Source organism: Fistularia commersonii, chromosome 12, assembly GCF_037954325.1.
Source record: "Fistularia commersonii isolate RoL2024-O1a breed Wild chromosome 12, RoL_Fcom_v1.0, whole genome shotgun sequence".
NCBI classification, from domain to species: domain Eukaryota; kingdom Metazoa; phylum Chordata; class Actinopteri; order Syngnathiformes; family Fistulariidae; genus Fistularia; species Fistularia commersonii.
Genome location: NC_141295.1, coordinates 1505839 through 1526638, shown reverse-complemented (window position 1 = coordinate 1526638; position 20800 = coordinate 1505839). Strand labels below are relative to the sequence as shown.

Sequence of the window (20800 nt, the reverse complement as noted above, 5' to 3'; positions counted from 1 at the left end):
AAATGTCATCCCTAAAAGGTCTCTGGATTTGAAGTCGTGCAATATGCGGCGGCACACTGGTTATGATAAGAGGTTTCTACTACACTTATTGTTTTAGTAAGTGTAAGGAAAGAAAAACTTTTACCAGCGATCTGCAGAACTCCCACCTATGGCATATGAGGCGTTAATTTCTGTAGTGACACAAACCTGCAGAGGTTTTCCTGTGTGATAGTAGAGGGGGGAGGATACACACTATCCGATCCTTTCGGGGAGTAACTCTTGGTGATCCATGTCACCTTCAGTTCAGCAACCTTTACCTAATGTGAACACACATTAGGTAAGACACCATGAGGAGCATTGACAAAGAACTTTTTTAGCCAAACAAAGTGTACAGGAGGGCTACAGAGCTGAATGTTGAGCTTATAAGAGAAGGGCCAAAAAAAAAAAAAACACATTTGTCGTGACAGGATGCTAAGCCAAAATCATGAACTTTATTAGCACCTCACTTCACTCACTCCTTCACCAGACTGGGATCTAAAAGCATTTCTGCGGTTTAGCACAAGACATTAAGACAAAAAGCCTATGACCAGCTGTAGATGTAAATAAGATGTGAACACTGATTAAATATTACAGATAATGATATAGTTCTCCTTTTTTAGTTGCAAACCTAAAAGATGACTTTCTCTCAACCCAAAGACTGGATGCGGATATGAAGTGACCGATGTGAAAAAGCTAAATCTGAATTTTACCTCTTCTACCACCACTCTGAACTTGCACTTTCGACAGAGGACAGGCTTGACCCCCGACAGCCACTGTACATTAGAGAAGACTTTCGCTGGACCGATCAGGACTTGGCCAGGGTAGAAGCCATATGCCTCATCAAAGAACAGCCCCTGAAAAAGCAGTTACATGGTATCAAGGCTGGACCCGAGAGACATTTGAGCAATTCAAATTATTGATATTAATACACAAAGACTGAAATAACTTTGGCTACTCTGAGGGGACCAGTCTCTGTATTTCAGTAGTTGAACTCTGTGGCTTTACATTCATAATGTTAATCCCCTAATTTTCCAATGACATGATTTGTTTCATACACACCGAATCACTGACATGTGGAGAGACATCATAAAGCTTGGCACCATCCTCCACACTCATGGAACACCTGGATGAAGGAAAGAGGCGGTCAGATCACTGTCACTGTCGATGCTACTGAGAAGTGTTTACCAGCATGCTGACATTCTGACCAACTAACACATGCTCACTATTATTAGTAATTACCAGGGCTGGGACTTCAACGAGTTAATCTTGATTAATTAATAACAGAAAGAAAATTATACGTTAAGAAAATGAGTGCAATATAATCTCACTTTAATCTGCACCATAGAACGTTTCTCAGTGCGCGAGTTGTAGTCGTAAAGATTACACCGATGTGTAGTGTGATCGCATGGCAAGCAAGGCAGTTGAGACTACGCTGGTTTACCGATAAGAAAATTTTCCAGATGAGAGTTTAAACCAAAAAGAGATGCAAACGGAGATGTGTTCTTTGCATATTAAGTGGGAAGGAGTTTAGATATCAGGAGCAACCAAGCAGAGTGCCATGACACTGGATCACATGTTGGGGTTCAAAATGTCCAAGTCAAATAGATTAACAAATTCAGTGGTGCTGTGGACTGTAGACTGTAGTCTACAGAGAGCCACTGTTGATTGATTCCACTGATGCAAATTACAAACTGATGCCCGAAAGGGTCAGTTGACAATCTCAAAAAAAATCCAGCTGCTGGATGACGATAATACAGGAGTAAAACATGCTACAAATTTATAACACAAAACCACAAATTTGTTTTCCGCACCCCTCTATTGGGCTGTGTTGTAAATTGATGAGAAAATAATCATGATCTTGAAGTTTCAGCTAAAGTATATTGATTCCTGCGTTAAACAAACTTCCAAGTGTAAAATATTGAAATGCGATTATTTTAAGTTGATTTATGACAAAGTTTCTAATGAATTTGATTTTTTTTAACAGGTCCCACCCCTAATAATTACACACACTCTTTTTCGCTCTCTACCTTGCTCCGTTGGAAAGTTTGAGGATGATGTGATTAGTCAGGTCATACACTTTTCCCAGCCAGAAGTCAAAGGCAATATAGTCGCCATACATAAAAGACTGAAAAAAAGTGACATAAAAAACTGTCATTATTGTGAATGAAGTGAATGTCTTTGACTTTTGATTTGTTTTTTCCTCGATACAGGTTAAGCACGCGAGTCATTCTATCAACAACCAATGGACCAAAGTGGTGACAACTTGCTCTTGACAAAATGTAAAAATAACATTGTATTACATTGAAAAGCATCCCTTAATAGGTTCAGATTGTGACTTTTAATTCATTTGGTTCTAGCCAAACACTTGAAAATGTGTCGTTGACTTTGGTCTCTCACCCAGATGTGCTGCAGGTCTTTGCTGTTGACTGGATACAGAACACAATTTGTCCCCACTAGTTTCACCGCACACTCGATGTCAATGTTGGTCACAATACCACACTGGCTGTCCTGTAACGCAGCAGATAAACACCAGATGATAATTTTACCAGCCATGGTGCTCAGAAATATTTTCCTCTTAACAACATTAACACTTTGGGAGGCAGAGCTTGCAGCCACATTTCACTTGTTACCAAGAAGCAAGCTGAAAATATTAGGGGAACAGAGCATTGAACAGTGACATGACTGACAAAGAGCAAAGCAGACTGACTGAAATATGTAACTAACAAGCCAGAATGAGGGATTATGTTAAAGGGGGAAAAGATGTTCACTGGATGCTACTTACATTGGAATTATTACGTCGCACAATGTCCCTGATCACGATGGATCGATCTTCAAGTTTCAACTGTGAAAGAAAGAAAATTAAGAAGTAATTACAGCCTTGAAGAATGTAAACTTTGTGACATTTTACACCAAAAAGAAGCTGCTGAATTAACACCAACCCTATGACAAAAATCTCCAGAATAGAATCAGTCAGACAATATCTTTGTTGTGATGAAGGGTGTCAGTGGGGGGTTTACAGCAAATTTACTCGCACAGCTTTAGCCCAGGACAGACAGTGACTTGAAGAAGTCATCCATAACTGACCAGAACACATTTGATTTAGCTTAAAATAACACACACTAAGAGTTAAGATATAGAATTGTTTGTGCAGTTCCTCACCAGAAACAGCACGTCGCTGCCCGATAAACCAAATTACCAAAGATGTATGTGGTGCTTACAGTTACCTTTGTGGAATGTATCGGTTTTACTAAATAAAGACATGGCAACAACTAGCCTAAATATTCACATTTACAACCGTCCTCTACACAACTTCTTTAATGTCAGTGAAATGCTACACATTGTTCTTTTTTTAAGCAAGACAGTTTTGCAGAAGTGGCAGGTGGAGGTTGACAATTCTGACGGCAATATACTTTAAAATACTGCCTCTAAATTAACCCCTCAGATGTGCTAGGGACATCTCTGCCCTATGATGAACCATTTAACAAAAACAGGGAGCAGAATTAATCACATTCACACTTGGACCATGACAACATGATGCGATTTGTCACACCCTCATTCTGTCTCAGCTCGGAGCAATGAAGACTGCAACATGCAGAGTCAGCGGCGCTGCAATGCCCCTGGAGAGCAGATGAGATTTTGCCATATAAAAAGGGAAAGGACTCTTTCACTGAGTTGGCATGAGCCTCTCAGGAGAACCCAGAAATCTAAAGGCAGACAGTGACACAAAATGAGTCATCCATTAGAAATTATAGAGAATTTTTTAATATATATATATATATATATACATATACATCTATTCGCATATATCAGGGGTATCAAGCTCATTTTCACATCAGCATAATGGTTGCCCTCAAAGGGTCAATGGTAACCATATATATGAAACTAAATGTAACCAAATGTAATGAAAAATAAATGTAACTACTCCTTAATTTTAAATAAAATTCATTACTCATTCAAATCAAAAAATGTTACCTATGCATACCAATTTTTCTTGACTCCATCAAGCCTTCCATCTGCATCAGCTTTTCTCTTCCTGGACATTTAGGGATCATTTGTATTTCTCAATTCTACTTGTGCAAACTTGAATTTATGTGGATATTTGGTGGGATGCAATCACTTTGTGGGTAACATTATCAGCATGAATTGTTGGAAATGTAGTGTATGGTCAATGCATGTGTTTGACTTGTTTATTTTAAGACAATCAGACATTTAAGATGTTCTTGCGGCCCACATTAATGGCGTGGTGGGCCACATTTGGCCTGTTTGGTTTAGAAACAAATGAAACCCTGACAGGTCTGAATTAATGCACACCCTAAGGGCGCATATAACAGGAGACGCTAAGCTATTTTTGGCAACAGGCCTTGCTCCCAGGGTTGCCGTACGAAACGATGTTCCTGTGAGCAAAAACTGCCATGTCATACTTGGACAAAGGTTCACTATAAACCCATCGAGTCCGGCAGAGTTGTGGTTGAGCCCTCGGTAAGGAATCATATAACCCCAAGGAGGAGCAACTTCTCTCCTTGGACTTAAGAGATCATTCGATCAAATTTTATCATCTTTGTACTTCTGTCATGGGCAAGAAGGTTTCATACAGATAGCAGACCAGTATACAACTTCCTGGTCCACTGAAATTACTTTATTTGAATTGACATGGCTTTGCTCAATTGGTAAACACATATTTAGATATTTCTGTCATTACACATCAGAGAGCTAGAAAAAAGCTAGAAAACAACAGGGATGCTGCTCAAGCACACTTTAGTGCTTCTGATCATCCACTGTTTCAGGCATGTGGGTTTGATCATTTTAAAAATCAACCCAACTGACTTCTATAGAAGTCATGGACGCTGGAGGAGTTGCAATAGGTATAGATGGCCAGCAGGAGATTCCACCTACCTGTACATTTACTAATGTGTGTAAGTGATGTTCGTTGCCATATTTACTCATAGTGCTGACCTAAAAACATGCCACATTTGGCCTAATTGAGGCATGACTTTGTAACAGCTTACAAAGTCTATTATTCTGGGTCGACTCAAAGTCAGTGAAAAAAACTATCCCAATAAAAAGGACGCGCTACAAGTGTTTGCAGTTGTGATAAATGGATTAACTTAGTTTTGCATCTCACAGCAAGTCTCTTATTTTCACTGGCCGAACGTAAAAAGTATTGGATTATTTGTGGTACAAAATTCCAATTACAGCGTAATTGTATCAGCTTAGTCCAAGAGGCAGGCTAAGCAAGGGAAATGTCTCTTGATAGTCTGGTTTGTACTGAGATGCTATTGATAGTGGTTGATATATTGACAGAGCCACAGCATGAATTTACGCCGGAGTTTACACCGGAGTTTCAGCAACCCCAGAAGCCTGCTTGGCCTTACTGTTCTTCATCAGCTCCTAAGCAAATATGATGAAGATGTAAAGTGGAGTTAAAATGGCTTTTCTTTTCTGTGGGACAAGAGTAGAATGTTCAAGCAGATTACAACTTAAATCAGGTCAGGGCTCCAAGACTGAGGCATCGATGATAGGCCCTTGGAGTTCATCAACAACATGGCCTTGTCAGGTAAGTAGAAATATCATACTGTGTAAACTGTATGCCAAGTTGCCCCACATGACTATCTCCTGTGTTGGTAAATCCAGCTGAAGTCTAACCCTAATCAGTTTACAAATTAGACAGTCAACCGTTGTACTTTATTCAGGGCAGGCGTGATTTTGTTTACGAAGAGATAGATATAAAGATGCATTGAAATTGTTTTTCGAAAGCTATTAGTGGGAGGCTAAGGTCTACTAACCCCCGCTGCTTGTAAATAAGGTCTCATCGGTGATAGATGGAAGTACAGGACAAGCTTATTGTTAGGGTCGAGAAAGAAATTAACTAAAAAGGAAGACGAAACAAAATTCACAAATATGACAGCAAGGTGACTGAATGTAATCTATGTAAAACATTGTTTATAAGGACTTTATTTAAATGAGTTAAGATTATCATAAGTTGCTGTCAGACAAGAGTTTGGCAAATGTTTCACAACTTGAGTGTAGTGCTATTAAATTGAGCCACTTGCATGGAATTTCCTCCTCTGTTTGTGCCAATATCATCTCAACTACAAGAAAAAGAAAGCAAAAACTACCCCGGATTTAAGTGTCACGTCATCCTCCGCAAGCATGGAAACAATATTTGCACAGCTAGCATTTTTAAGATACTTATACTCGGTTAAATATGTTGACAGTTGGATACAAACCAATTGCCCTACTCGTAACATGCACCAGGAACTGAATGTCAAATAAGGGCACACACGCACGCTCGCACGCACAGACGCTTCCAGTGTTGCATACATTTTGTATCCGCCTGTAACCCTATTCCTGACTGGCAGGGTGTGTGATGGTACAATCAATGGCTCGCCATGTTTTCATATAACCTGTTAGACAGCAATCTGTCTGGTAGTTGACGTATCAACACACAGGCAAACGTGTCTTCTTGCCCTAACTGTCCGGCAGACAGAGCGTTTCTTCAGATGCATTTGAAGAAACACACAAACAAGACTCATTACTATTCCCTCAGTGCATGGTATTTAGGTGGGCATTTCTTCACCAGTCCAAGACAGTACTAAAATTAATACCATTTACCCAACTGAAACAGGAAGTGGATACAGTTATACAACACCTTAGGTCACATACAGTCTTGTAAAAATTAACTCTCATTGCCACTATTGAATCTACTAGCATTAGCAGGTTATTGAAAGGAACTGTCATCTTAATTCAAAATGTCAACAAATATGATAACCTAACTTCAATAGGGCGTGCTGTAACTAACATGTATTGCATACTTCCTTCATATATGGCATAGCAATGTTACAGCTAATGTCATAATTTTAAATCCAACGTCACAAACAGCACAATCAATGCTATATGAAGCACATCTATTCAGAATTGGACATTGTATGAATGAGCAATAAAATGACAAGAGCATGAGAAAATTTGAAAGCGAAGTTAAAATAAAGACGATTAACATAATGGCTGGTTTAGTGACACTTAGATACGCAAGTATGGATGGATGGATATGAGCCATTCTGTGCGCAATGGATATAAAAAAAACTTGGCTGTATCTTTTCTCAGGGTAAAAAGCTAGCAGGTTCCCAAATTGATTGCAGGGATCAATTCCGGGCCAGCGCTTTGAATTCCCGACCAAATTGAACACAAGTCATTACTGAGGTGCAGTACAAGGAGGATGAAGAGAGGCAGAAAGAGACACTGCAGAGGACTGCAGCTCAGGGCCACGCCTTTTCTTCCTCATCGTCCATCAAGCCACCAGAGTCACAAAAACAAGAGGAAGTCAAATGAATGCAGATGGTGTCAGTATTGACAGGTACACATTTTTCTTTCAACACACACACACACGCATGCATGTAAATGCACACACGTTGTCAGTAAGCTTTTCTGATGATCACATTACTTTAACAAAAGGGGTTTTCCACCAGAAACATTGTTGACATACAGCAGTAAACCAACAACTGCAGATTTGACTGAGAGATGACATTGAATTTTACAAAGCAAGAAGTGTACTAAAATGGAGTGAATGCCCTAAGGTATGAAACATACAAGGAGCATTACATTAAATACATAGACTAGAGTATTCACAAGTTGACTACGGACCTGAGAATTGTGTTAAAACTACAGTCTCAATTTTTACGTCTAGAAATATTAGAAAAAATAAATAACAAAAACTTTCAGAATCACAACCAATCTGCTAGGTTTTCATCAGCCACTGCTCATACTTTCTCCTTTGATAAATTACAGAGCAGTCACACAGGAAAAGCAAAAGTTCGAAGTAAGGCAAATGATTTACATTTCAGCAAATGAAAATGCACAAGAAAAACATTGTATGCGACAAAATAAAAAAAAGAAAAACTTTAGACATACTCTGAGAAAATGAGTTGATGAAAGTAACAAACCCTTCTGAGTTCATTGGGTGTGGTAGTCAAGATGATGAGTCAATTTTGCATATATAGCAAACCTAGCCTGAGCAATAGCACTGAGGCTTGAAGTTGCATGAAATCTCAGCAAAACAGGTGGAAACCTCAAGAAAACATCATCAGAAAAAAAAAAAAAACATTCATTCACATATCCATCAAGACCTGAAAAAAAAATCTGTTTGGCTATTTCAATGTTTCATAAACTGGACTGTTTGGATATTAGCCTTGTGCAGAACCAACTAGCTGGCCTAGGCTTTAGTAAACATATAAACATACAGATCATATTCATACTTCTTAAATTTTTATCAATGCTCTTTAATTATCATAACAAAAAATAGGGTAATGGCAATGTGGTTTCCGATGTAATTATCTTAATTCTGGCATTGTAAGAGGTACTTTTACTAAAGGATATTCCAGAACCCCTATCACAGAAGTAAAGTAAGTGAGGGAGAAGAAAAAGGAGATGGAGAATGAGGAGAGGTGCAGAGAGGTAAAACAGGGTGTGACAAGAAGAAAAGAGATGAGATAAGAAGTGAACGCAGCGCCAAGGCAGCAGCAATCCCAACAAGTGGGAAATCGACACAGATCCCAGGAGGGAAGAGATGGAGAGTGAGGAAACGAGAAAAGTAAGAGCCAGAAATAGATAAGAGCAATGTGAACGCCAGGTTGTATGGTATAAAAAGGAGGCGGTAAGAAAAGGGTACGAAGAGGGGAGAGCAGACTGTATCCCCACAGGCTGGGGCCACTGCTGCAGAGGAAAAAGGGAGGAGAGAGCAAGAAGAAAGAGTATTGGTAGGGTAGACGCAAGTTCCAGAACCTATGTCTGTCTATTCAGAAGTGTGTGTGTGTGTGTCCTTTATAGGGAGAAGATCAAATAAGATCCATTATCTAAGGGCAGGAGGTAGACAACCATCCAGTCCATAGACAATTACGTAAACTTTCTCCAATCTCCAACACAAGTCTTCTGGGACTTCAAGGGTGGTGTGGTTGCAGGAGGTAGGTGTAGATAGGGAGCTGAGAAAGGAAAATGTGGAGGAAAGAAATGGAAAAGAGGTAGGAGGGGAAAATGGGGATGGAGAAGATACAACAGAGGAAAAATGTGAGCTGATGGGAAGGACGATGAGTGAGCAAGGACTGACATCGGAGCAGGATGGAAAAAATCTGGGTTAGGTTGAGCCTCAGTGTGATCAGTTTAACTTTGAGCACACACTCCTGCCATTCTTATAATTAGACATCTGTACATGGTCGTCATGAATTTGTCTAAAACAGTATTACAGTATTAACGCTGCAAGAATCTGCCCGACAACAACCAATGAACAATTAACACAGCAATGAATGATATTTGTAGTGGCTGCTTCTATGTAGGCTACAGTATGTTGACAACTTTAGACTGCCTCTAACTACTTTCAGGTTCAATATTTGCAAGTGCTCGGAGTGAAAGGAGAATAACTGTTTTTTAAGAGATAAAGGATAAGGAGAACTTCACGGACAACCGGAGGACTCAGTTGAGCTTGGAATTAATTTCATTCAGTACATCTGTCAAAGCCCTTTTATTTTCTTTCCAATTTCCCACATTTATTATTAAGTATGTGAAGTATGCAACTATATTGTGCGTGCGTGCGTGCGTGCATCAGGAAATGTTGAATGTAGGGTTGTGTGATATATAGGATTTTATATTACACTACTATAAGTATAAGAACCACATAAATATCACAGCACAGTGCATTTCATGTCTTTCAGTGTCTGTTATTTTAGATATACTACTTTCCGGTCTTTTACCGTCATGGCTTTTTAACCATGGCCAAACAACAGACCCAACATACATCCACTCACCCATACTTGCATATTGTTCATCTTGTCTTGATTGGCACATACCGTTTCCATCCATCATCCTAGCATCTTCATCCATCGAATCACAACGAGGCACACATTGTAACATCGCCAACCCGTTATAACCGCGCTTTTCAAACTGAAACGATGCTCGAACTGCTACGCTCTAACAGCTGCACTCTAGAACCATCCCTTCCGTCCCTGGAGCGTCACATCCCTGATCGGCTCATTACAAGAGGCAAGTATTAGCATCTGGGCAAGCAGGAACTATTGATCAGTTTTGTGATAGGGTTGTAACTTCTGTTTTCCTGTCGTCTCAACTGTCTTGGGTAATCACTGCATTCCCATGTCATTGCTATTGTTATCTTGTTAACTTGCTGCTCGTCTAATTCTCTCTGCCTTCTTTTCTTTTACCAACACAAACGCGCTTCCAGGTAATTTTTACACAGGACATTATTCATTGGCATATCATTCATTCCTTTGTGACCTCCAGCCCTGGTCACATGGTAGCACCAGGTGGTAGCCTTTAGGCTACACCTGCCGCCATTTTGCATTTTAGATAAATACCGACTATTAAGTTATTTTCCAGCTTTGCTGGTGGTGCCCAAAACAAAGGTTGGTATCATTATGGAGTTCATGATATTCCAAGAAATTTGATAACTAATGGTGCGCCGTGTGAGGCACCATTACTTAAAACAGTCTGTCACAATATCCACGCATAATTCTACAAATTAATTAATTCATTTTAATTATTAATTACTTTAGAATTGTCTTTTTTTTTTTTCCATTTTCAATTTTGATTTTTTTTTTTTTCTATTTCCCCCTTTTTGTTATTTCTCTCTTTTGCTACTTGCTAAGCAGATACGTAGTGTGCTTTGTGGTTTTGCATTCATTGTGCTGGTAATCGAGGAACTTTAGGAAGTAGATTAGCTGTAAGTAACTAACCCCTAACAGGTGTTAAAAAGATAGGTCGTAGTTGGAGTAATTTTGCAGCTTGTAAGTCACAGGGAGCCTCACCTGTGCATTAAATAACTCAAAACACAGTTACTCACTGTGTAAGTATCTTATAACCGGAAGGATGGATCCCCAGACAGATCAGGAGGCCGGAACTGAAGCTCCATGAGGGCACTCGACGCAATGCTGAGAGCAACAGTTGTTGGCCTCCTCAGTCTTGATGAGACGGAAAAGAAAAGGCTTGACGGCTATAGTCTTACAACATTCAACTCGGCATTAGAAGACTTAGCTGACAATGCCAACAATGCCGCTCACCATTAGTGACCTGGTAGGCCAAATATTCCTGGTGTACCAGCAACATACGATCTGCATGCCAAGGAGCAGGACAGCCGTAAGGCTGTGCTGGTAGCTCATAATACTGACGTGCAGGGCCACCTCTATGAGCATCAGGCACAGATCGCCAGACTGCAGCGGGAGAAAGCCAGCCTAAAAAAGGAAGCTCAGAAGAGCAAGGCTGAGCAGCGCAACACACAGAGGGTTTTGAAACGCCTGCATGGTGGAGTGCACTCTTCGGAGCAGATGGGATGCACCAAGAACTCCAACCCAGCCAGGTGATCTACGCCACCGAGTCGGAGGACGAAGACAGACCCTCCAACGGCAATATGCCTGAGTTGGTGAGGACATTGAAACCTCACACCTTGTTGTCAGACAAGACAACAACTGCCCACCGGATGAGGCCCCTGTCATCCTGGGATGACCAAGACCAAGGCAGGAGGCCTGTGCCCCCCATAACCCTCAGTCACCTCATCTTCGATGCAAAGGGGGAGTACTACCCCCACACCCATAGGGGCATGGAGGACGCAGGGTACTATCGCCATGCCCAAAGGGCATGGAAGACTTGGGGTTTTCCTTTACCCACGAGTCATATGCACCCACAACTCGCTCATACTCCTCGACAATCAGGAATTAGTCAGGCTCATTGCTCTAGGGACCTGAACGATTCTGGGTCATGGTTCAGATCATTGGCAGTTAAACGGGCTCTTCGTCTTGCAATAAGCACCTTAAGGAGCTTGCCATAGAGCATGAGAGTTGACAGAGTTGAGCATTTCGAGCCCAGCAATCCAGGCTCTAACATCAACGACTACCTCCGAGAGATCAAAAGCTGTCTGACGGACCTGCCTGATTCCACAACTCGAGAAAACTCAAGCTGATCTGGAGAACCACGGCAAGGAGCGTTCACATCTTCACTGAAACGCTACCACAAGGGACCCCAAGTTGACTACCTGACATTGCGAAGAGCTTTGCATGAAGATACTCATTCTAAATTGACTCAGCCTCTGCTACCCTTAATGCCTTCGCCATCATGCAGAAGAAGCATGAATCTTCTCGGAAGTACTACAGGCATTTGAGAGCCGCATTCTTCCTGGGTCGTAGCACCCCAGGGCTGGAAGGATACCAGTTCTTTAAATTCTTGTTCATTCATAATCTGAATGCAACGGTCCGCTACGACGTTGGGATGTATAGTGAATCGGGTCACTTGACGATGCAGCAAATTAAGAGGTTTGTGCAGAGGTCATGGGAGATGAGAATGAGATGTGATGAGAATGGTTGTTTCAACACACAGAGCTGTTTGGCCCTCGATTTTCTCAAAGACTGCATCCAGCAGGCAACTCTTCGAACCAAAAAGGGGGGATGTAGTGGCTCAAGTACAGACTTTAACAGAAACTTATTTCTGTGAACCCAACTTGTTTCTGTATTCAACCACCATGTGTTGAACAAAAGGGGTTGAATCCTTTGTTCCAGGGATTGACCCCCACGTTTTAAATAAATTCTCACCTTCCACGTTAACACACTCCAGAGGCAAGGAAAGAGAGGAGAGGCCGCCTGCTACAGGAGGACCCGTCCCAGCGCCATCACCCATTGGACCACAATGAGGCAAATACTGTGAGGTCATCAACCCGTTAAAAACGCAGATTTCAAAATGAAATTGTCCTCAAACAGCAATGCTCCAACAGCTGCACTCAAGTGCACAAGAGGGGGCTGTACAAAGATTTTCTTCCCGCCGATGTGGGCCATTGTTCCAAGCTCGATGTCCCAATCCAACTACTAGAGCTGCAGACTCCAATAGCCTACCGCGTGTCCAGATTGTCAGCAGTCTCTCGTCCCCGGTGGTGGGCCCAGAGGACACCTCACTCCTGCCAACGACTGCAAATCCACTGCGGGCCCGACACAATAGTCATCAGAACCGGCCTTTCCGTCCCCGGAACATCACATCCCTGATCGGCTTATTACAATAGGCTAGGATTAGCATCTGGGCACGCATGAGTTATTGATCAGTTTTGTGTTATGGTTGTAACTGCTGTTCTCCTGTCGTGCCGTGGGCAATCGGTGTATTCCCACGTTATTGCTATTGTTGCTTGCTGCTCCTCTCATTCTGTGTGCTTTCCTTTGTTTTTCGAACACGAACGCACCTCCACGTAACTTTTACACTATTGGCAGCCCATTCATTCCTTTGTGCTTTCCAGTCCAGATCACATGATACCACCAGGTGGTTGCCTTTGTGCTACAGCTGCTGCCATTTTGGTAGTTCTGCATTCAGACCGCCATTTTGTAGTTTTCTTGAGGCCATTACCATTTTTGTAGTCCTTTAATACACACACACCTGCATTTTGGATTGTCAAATAAACTTTATTATATTTTAAAAGGGGAGTTTCTTGAGTTTTCTAAGTGTTAATATACATATATTGTGACAAGACTGTGTGACAGAGTCAGTGGTCGAACTTACGCCTTATTAACCTAAAATATCAATACTGTTAAATATTTTAGATAAATACCTATTTCTATACTGTGTTTCACTATTTTCCAGCTTTTCTGGTGGTGCCCTGAAGCAAGGTTGGTATAATTATTGAGTTAATGATATTCCAAGAACTTTGATTGGTAGTTATTACTAATAACTAATTCTAGCTCACTGTGCCACAAATGGTGACCTGTGTGAGGCGAGACTCCTGATACTCGATCCTGTGGCTACCAAACCGGATACCCACGACGCCCTGGCTGTGCCTTGAAATTCTGTCCATAAAAGTAATGAACAGAAGTTATGAACGGGACACCCCTACAGCATCCAGAGCCTTGTGACAAAGGGAAGCCCTGTCCAACTCTCACAAGAAACGGGTCAGACCTCCAACGGGCAAAGTGGACAAAGCTCCGACACAGATCATACAGGAACTGAACAGCCCGTATAACAGTATTCGATACCCCATTCTCCCGGAGCACCCCCCACAGGACTGCTCGCGGCACACGGTTGAATGCCTTCCCCAGATCCAAGAAGCACATGCAGACTTGTTGGGTAAACTCCCATGCCCCCTCAAGGACCCTGCCAAGGGTATAGAGCCGGTCCATTGTTCCACGACCTGGACGAAAACCACACTGCTCCTCCTGGATCCGAGGCTCATCGAACCAACAGACCCTCTTCTCCAGCACCGCTGTATAGAACTTACCAGGGAGGCTGAGGAGTGTGATCCCCCTAAAGTTGGAGCACACCCTCCGGTCTGCCAGACTAGCAGCACTGTCCCCTACATCCACGGCAGAGGCGTGTCAGCCAGGACAGCATCCACAGCATCCTATAGCATCCAGAGCCTTGAGGAACCCAGGGCGGACCTCATCCACTCCAGAGGCCCCGCTACTAAAGATCTTTTTGACTGCTTCAACAACTTCCGCCCCAAAAATAGGCGTGTCCACTCCAGAGTCCCACGGCTCCACTTCCCCACTGGAAAGCATTTCAACAGGGTTGAGGAGGTCTCAGAAGTATTCCTGCCTCCGATCTACAATGTCCCGAGTTGAGGTCTGGTACAAGGGTAATTATTAAAGCTTTGTCCCCTCTGAGCTTCCCCTGTTACCGCCCTGGGAACTTCTAGTAGCAGCTGTTAAGTTTTTCGGAGGTACCTGGCAAAAAAAGGGATGTGCAAGGGGGCGAGGCGATGTCAGGACTGGGGTTGGAGTGTGCCGTGGTAGACCAGATCATCAGCTCCTCCTTGAATGGAAATCTCCATTGGAGAAGCAGGTGGAAAACAAAGTGAGGACTAGGGGGGGGGGGGCGCAAAAAAGCTATGGGCTGAATTGTGATTTAAGGATGGAAAACAATAGTGGGGAAAGAAGGACTGAGATGAATATGGAAATGTGGGAAAGCTGAAGTTGAAGCCGATGGCATTTTTTTCATAAATCACTGAAAAATTGAGAAAAAAAACAGCAGGGAGAGAGTGAGAGAGGCGATAGCTTGGTTCTGGAGGCTGCCATGGTAATCACCCCCTGTTCTGTGAGCCATTTCAAATTCCAAGCTACTTCTCACTGCTACTTTTGGTGGGAATCCTTGCTTTGCTGTTGTTTCACCGAAAAGTCTGCGAGTCAGAAAATCAGGTTGCACTCTGCACAGAATAACTTTTATTAACGACAGGCATTCACGTGCCAACTCCCAACACCATCCGTGCTGTCAATAAATAATATAAAAAAGGTAACTTGTATTAGGAGATTTTTTCATGGAATAAAGATATCTCATTAGAGTTTTACATTTATATATGTGTGAAGAGTCTTCAAGTTGCATTATAATGACAAGATCTGCAGAGTTACTAAGATGGCAAAAAGCCATGGTGGCTTTCATTGCCTCTTATTTGAACAGAGGGAGGGCTAGGAAGTTCTTTAAATGGCACTATATTCATTGTATTACAAGTATTAAAATAGTCATATATGTACTATTATGTCTTAAATGTAGAAATACATAGCCAGCCATTATTAAGCCACCCACATGACTGTACAGATTCCCAATTTCTTATTGATGTTGTAGCTACAGAAAAAGGTCACCCTGCTCTGCTTCATATATTGCATGTGTCAGGGGCAACAGGGACCAGAATCCCTAAGGGAAGCAGTCGACAGTGACGTGACCTCCATGCACTCATGCTTGACTGGTATTTCTCTTTTTCAAATTGGTTATACAAGAGATTCAAGATTCAAGAATACATTTGAGACCGTAGAAATCCATGTAAAAGACGCAAGGTGGTAATGGAGAGATTGCTGCGGGTGCTGCATCATCAGACAGTTCCATGAGTCCATCGGTCATAGTGCCGTTCCACCCCTCTGACTCATTGAATAGTAAAAATGGTGTCCCAAATGGCCCACTGATTCAACGAGTCATTGAACCTTCTTTGGGCAGGGTACACCCTGGACTAGTCGCCAGTTCATCACAGGGCCACATATGTACTTCAAACAACCATTCAATCTCATTCACAGATCTGGGAAATTTTGGACTGAGTAAAGAAACCAGATGCAGACACTGGGGCAACATGCAGACAACACACAGAAAAGCTCCCTGTGGGAATTGAACCAGGGTTGTTCGTGAGGTGGAAGCACAAACCAAACCATGTTCAATCTGTTTATAGAAGTTCCAACTCAGCCAATTAGAATGATCACATTAGTGATGCAATTTGTATTGACACTGAAGCCATTCATTCTGTTGGCTTTGAGTGATTTTCTTTTGAAACTGCACAGGAACCTTTACATAGTATTTTTTATACAGTAAACCCTCGCTATAAGGTGGATCTCCTTATGCGGATTCACTGTTTCACAGATTTTAGTGCAGTTCTTTTAATGCTTTTTTTTTTTTTTTTTTTACAGTACAGTATGTTGTGTCCTGCATCCTAATTGGCTAAAGGGCGGTAGACCAGTGTCAACAATCTCTGCGTCTTGTCTCGGTACAGCTTGCCAAATTTCCGTTTGCAAATTTTCTCCACGACAAATCCCACAATGTCGACGAAACATTCTGCATCGGCAAAGGCACCTGATGACGTGCCCAAAAGGAAGAGGATTTTAACTATCGCAGAAAAAGTGTGTGGGGCGCCATTACAGAATAAATGAATCTTCGGTTTGTTATATAAAGGAGGAAAATAACATATTGATTACTAAATTATTATTTTACTGTACAGTATTTCTAAAAAGTATATAGCTATTTGTCAGAAAGCATTTATATATTTTTTTTTGTTTTTCTTTTTTTTTTTTTTTTAAATGCTTGGGCCTGAAAACAGGTTTTGATCTTTTGTTTCATTCTACAGTACAGCATTGTATTCTATAATGATTGTAATAAATAAAGCTGACTATTTCGCAGATTTCGCCTATTGCGGGTTATTTTTAGAACGTAACCCCCGCAATAAACAAGGGTTTACTGTATACACTGGCAGTCAATGCTGACACAAAAGTAAGTGCTTCATAATTCTGTTGTTGTAAAGACTGCTCTTTCTCTGAACTTTACTCCTAATTAATGAGCAAATTTAACTCCGCAGACCCAGGTGCCAATATGATCTAGTGACATGATAGGGAAAATAAATCCATAAAAAAACGCATAAAGTATATTTATAGGAACACGATTTTTAATCACACCTGGTTTATATGAGAGGACGTCCAAGAGGGGGTGTGGCAGTCAAGACTAAAAGGGTATGAAATTCTTGAATTACCCTTCTATACCTCCCCATCCATCCCTTCATTTCCTTTCATTGCATCTTTCATTTCATACATTATGGCTTTGGTAGGCTCCTGAAATCACCTGTCTCGCCCTCATGTCCTCTCCTCAATCCTGACCTCTAGTAGCCTAGCATCATCTGACTGGATAGCCAATTTCCAGTGGGTGTTAACATCAACTGCTGACCAAACACCATGGCTGACACAGTTGGCGAGACCTGCACCCAATCAGCTTGAAGGAGTGCCTGGCGCAGCAGCCTATCAGCATCAAAACACGCAGTGGAACAATCAATAACAGAAGCCGAAAGCAGAACATGAGGCGAAGACTGAGGATGATGCCAAAAGGGAATATGGTGTTATAAGATGCTGACAGATGTCAAGCAAGGTTTTTGATTTTTCACCATTTAGGGTGAGATAAACCGCCCAGGTCCTTCAGTCCACTTTGATATTGGTGGCAGCCATCCTGTTTTCTTTTTAATATGCCCCACAGAATTTCACTGAGAATACATCTCGGGTTCTCTCTCCTTGACAGCTACTACCCAGTCCTGGTATCAAAGCTGCCATGTCCGAAATGGCTCGTGGATATTCTTGCATACTTCATTATAAATGTGGGAAATTGGAATGAAAGTAAGAGGGCTTCGACAGATGTACTGAATGAAATTAATTCAACACTCAACTGAGTCCTCTGATTGTCCGTGAAGTTCCCCTTATCCTTTATCTCAAGAAATAGTTATTCACCATCCACTATCAGCATTTGATAAATATTGAACCTGAAAGTAGTTAGAGGCAGTCTGAAGTTGTCAACATACTGTAGCCTACATAGAAGCAGCCACTACAAATATCAATGATTGCTCTGTTAAGTGTTCATTGGTTGTTGTCGGGCTTGCAGTGTTAATACTGTAATACTGTTTTAGACAAATTCATGACTACCATGCATAGATGTTTAATTACAAGAATGACAGGCGTGTGTGTTCATAGTTAAACTGATCAGACGGGGATTCAACCTAACCCAAATTTTTCCCGTCCTGCTCCAATGTCAGTCCTTGCTCACTCATCACCCTTCCCATCAGCTCACCTTTTTTTCTCTGCTGTATCTTCTCCATCCCCATTTTCCCACACATACCTCTTTTCCATTTCTCTCCTCTACATTTTCCTTTCTCAGCCCCCCACCACAACCCCACCCCACTCCTGCCTGCAACCACTCTACCCTTGACATCCCAGAAGAACTGTGTTGGAGAATGTTGACGTAATTGTCTATGGACTGGATGGTTGTCTACCTCCTGCCCTTGGATAATGGATCTTATTTGATCTTGTCCTGCATAGCACACCCACCCACACACACACACACACACACACACACACATAAAAAATTTTGCAGGCAGAAATATAAGTCGGTCATATACTAATCATATACAACTCAGACTGGCTCAGCACTGACAGAGCCAGTAACCAACATGAAAGACGTGGCGAGCAGCACACACAATCCCCCTTGGACACCGGAGTTAACCCCTTTAAGAACGACTTCCACTTTGACAGCCATTTTCATCAATAACAGAAGCAGGGCGGAGGGTTTGGCAAAGACTTTACGAATCCCATTGAACGAGATGAGTCACAACAGCAACTGCACCAGCTTTCTGTCAGTGGCTCCTTGTACAAATGTGATGAGTTAACCAGTTTACTGCTTTGCATCATCAATGCAAGGGTTATGTTTGCCTGGGAAACGGCACAAAACTTGCCTGGAACCACAGGATTATCATAAGGTGTCATGGTGGTTTTTAAAGCAATGTTCCTAAAAGATGCCTCCCCGACAAAGTCATGCCTGATACAGCATGGCTTTGTCAGAGACATGCCACAACCAAATGAATCTTCCTGTACTTCATTCAGCCACCTTATTTAATGGCAGCTTCTTTGTTTTGGATCACACTTTTGTCACACCTCACTATCTCTGCTTCCACTTCTACTCAATACTATTAATCATATAAGTCAGTCTTGTTAAATGGGTTTCATCCGATTGACACTATTGTATGTTATTATTGTCCTGTTTTCTTGTCTGCTCGGAAACACAGTTGCTCTCAGCTGAAAAATTTGAATATTTTGCACCCCTAGCCGCGTTGGGCATATTTTTTACAAGCTAACAGACAGCACCACTTGTATATTGGCAAAACTGCAATTGAAAATGCAAGTTACAGATAGGTTAGCTAGAGCACAGCAGAAATTCTGATGGCTGACACGAGACAGAAACATGTTGCGAGTGGCTAATACGTAGTTGACAGAAGCAGGAAAATGTGGCAGCAACCCTCTCTACAACAAAATAAATTGAGAAATCCTGTGTTTATTGTGATAAAATCACTGTTTCCACTGTTATTGATTGTATTCAGTGGTCTGCTGTCATCTGGTATTTGTGATTACAGAATACCAGGTGTCTCCTCTGTGTTAGAAGTGTCTTTTACAGCTCATGTTCTAGCACTGTATGAATGAACTTCTTAGGATTGTTGTTTCAGCAGCGGAGTTATAAATGTTATAATACAATCCAATACATTTTACACATATGACATCACACCTAGAATGTAGCCAAATGTACTTCAATCCTCAATAATTTGTACCTAATGGCTGTTGCTGTTCCCAGAATTCTCAAAATCCCTGGTTTGCTGTCGATTTTTTTTTTTAGAAACCTTAAATGAAAACTGATTTGAATTAATCAGGTTTCTTGTCCCTAATCATTTCAGCAGCATATATTCATTTTAAATTCTGAATAAATGTAGGTCAAAATGTAAATTAAACTTGTCATGAATTGCTAATTATTATTTTATGATCGTTCTTGAGATTAAATCAAATCCTTTGGAGACTTGGGTGCATGTAGATTAGGAATAGCTGAAAAGAAATCAATGAGGAATGATGCCTTACAACAAACATAGCAAGCAAGAAATTGGAATACATACACACTGGCCCACACTAGATCTAGCCACAGAGGCTAGTAATGACACAGCACTAACAGAGTGTGGGATGTCGATACTGGTATCATTGTCTACTTGAGCCTTTGTTGTGACAAGTAGCTGAATGACACTGTGGCCAGAACTTTACTCATTTAGTTCAAAAGGACAAAACGACAGATCCAAAAATAGTGTTTTTCTAGACCCACCCAGCATCTCTAAACAGGATCTCTATGAGCATTTTCCAGACATTCTCATCCTTTAAACCCCATGACCCGTTTTTACAAAGCCTGGCAGATTACTGGAGAATGTCAGCTACAGCAGGTTTGTCACTTCTATACCAATTCCAGATCATTTTGGGTTGTTTATAGAATGGCAAAGTGCTGTAATGCGATACAACCACATCCAAGCTAGATAAGGCTCTTTCACCAGCCCTCATAAAATTTTGAATTTTTACCTAGTGATTGCCTTCCTGTTTGATTGCCAACTCTACACTGGGGAAATCAAATTCTGGGACCTGATTTTGTTCTAAGAAATGGAGGTTGAAAGAAAATGAGAGTTTGCAGTCTAGGGGTAAGATGTACTTGATGTATCAGTATTAAAGGAAAA

The 20800-nt window shown here is 41.5% G+C and overlaps 1 protein-coding gene across 2 annotated transcripts in view; it reads right to left on the bottom strand.

The window, feature by feature from the left end:
• The window catches only part of LOC147228079 ((E3-independent) E2 ubiquitin-conjugating enzyme UBE2O-like), a 41066-nt gene that overhangs the window by 18567 nt on the left and 1699 nt on the right, over window positions 1–20800 (bottom strand). For both annotated transcript variants that reach the window (XM_086156271.1, XM_086156272.1), the window contains exons 2-7: window positions 2801–2860; window positions 2416–2526; window positions 2046–2143; window positions 1078–1141; window positions 729–872; window positions 187–296 (exon numbers count right to left, since the gene is read on the bottom strand). In XM_086156271.1, coding sequence (XP_086012397.1) covers window positions 187–296; window positions 729–872; window positions 1078–1141; window positions 2046–2143; window positions 2416–2526; window positions 2801–2860 — 587 coding nt within the window. The remainder of the gene's footprint in view (window positions 1–186; window positions 297–728; window positions 873–1077; window positions 1142–2045; window positions 2144–2415; window positions 2527–2800; window positions 2861–20800) is intronic.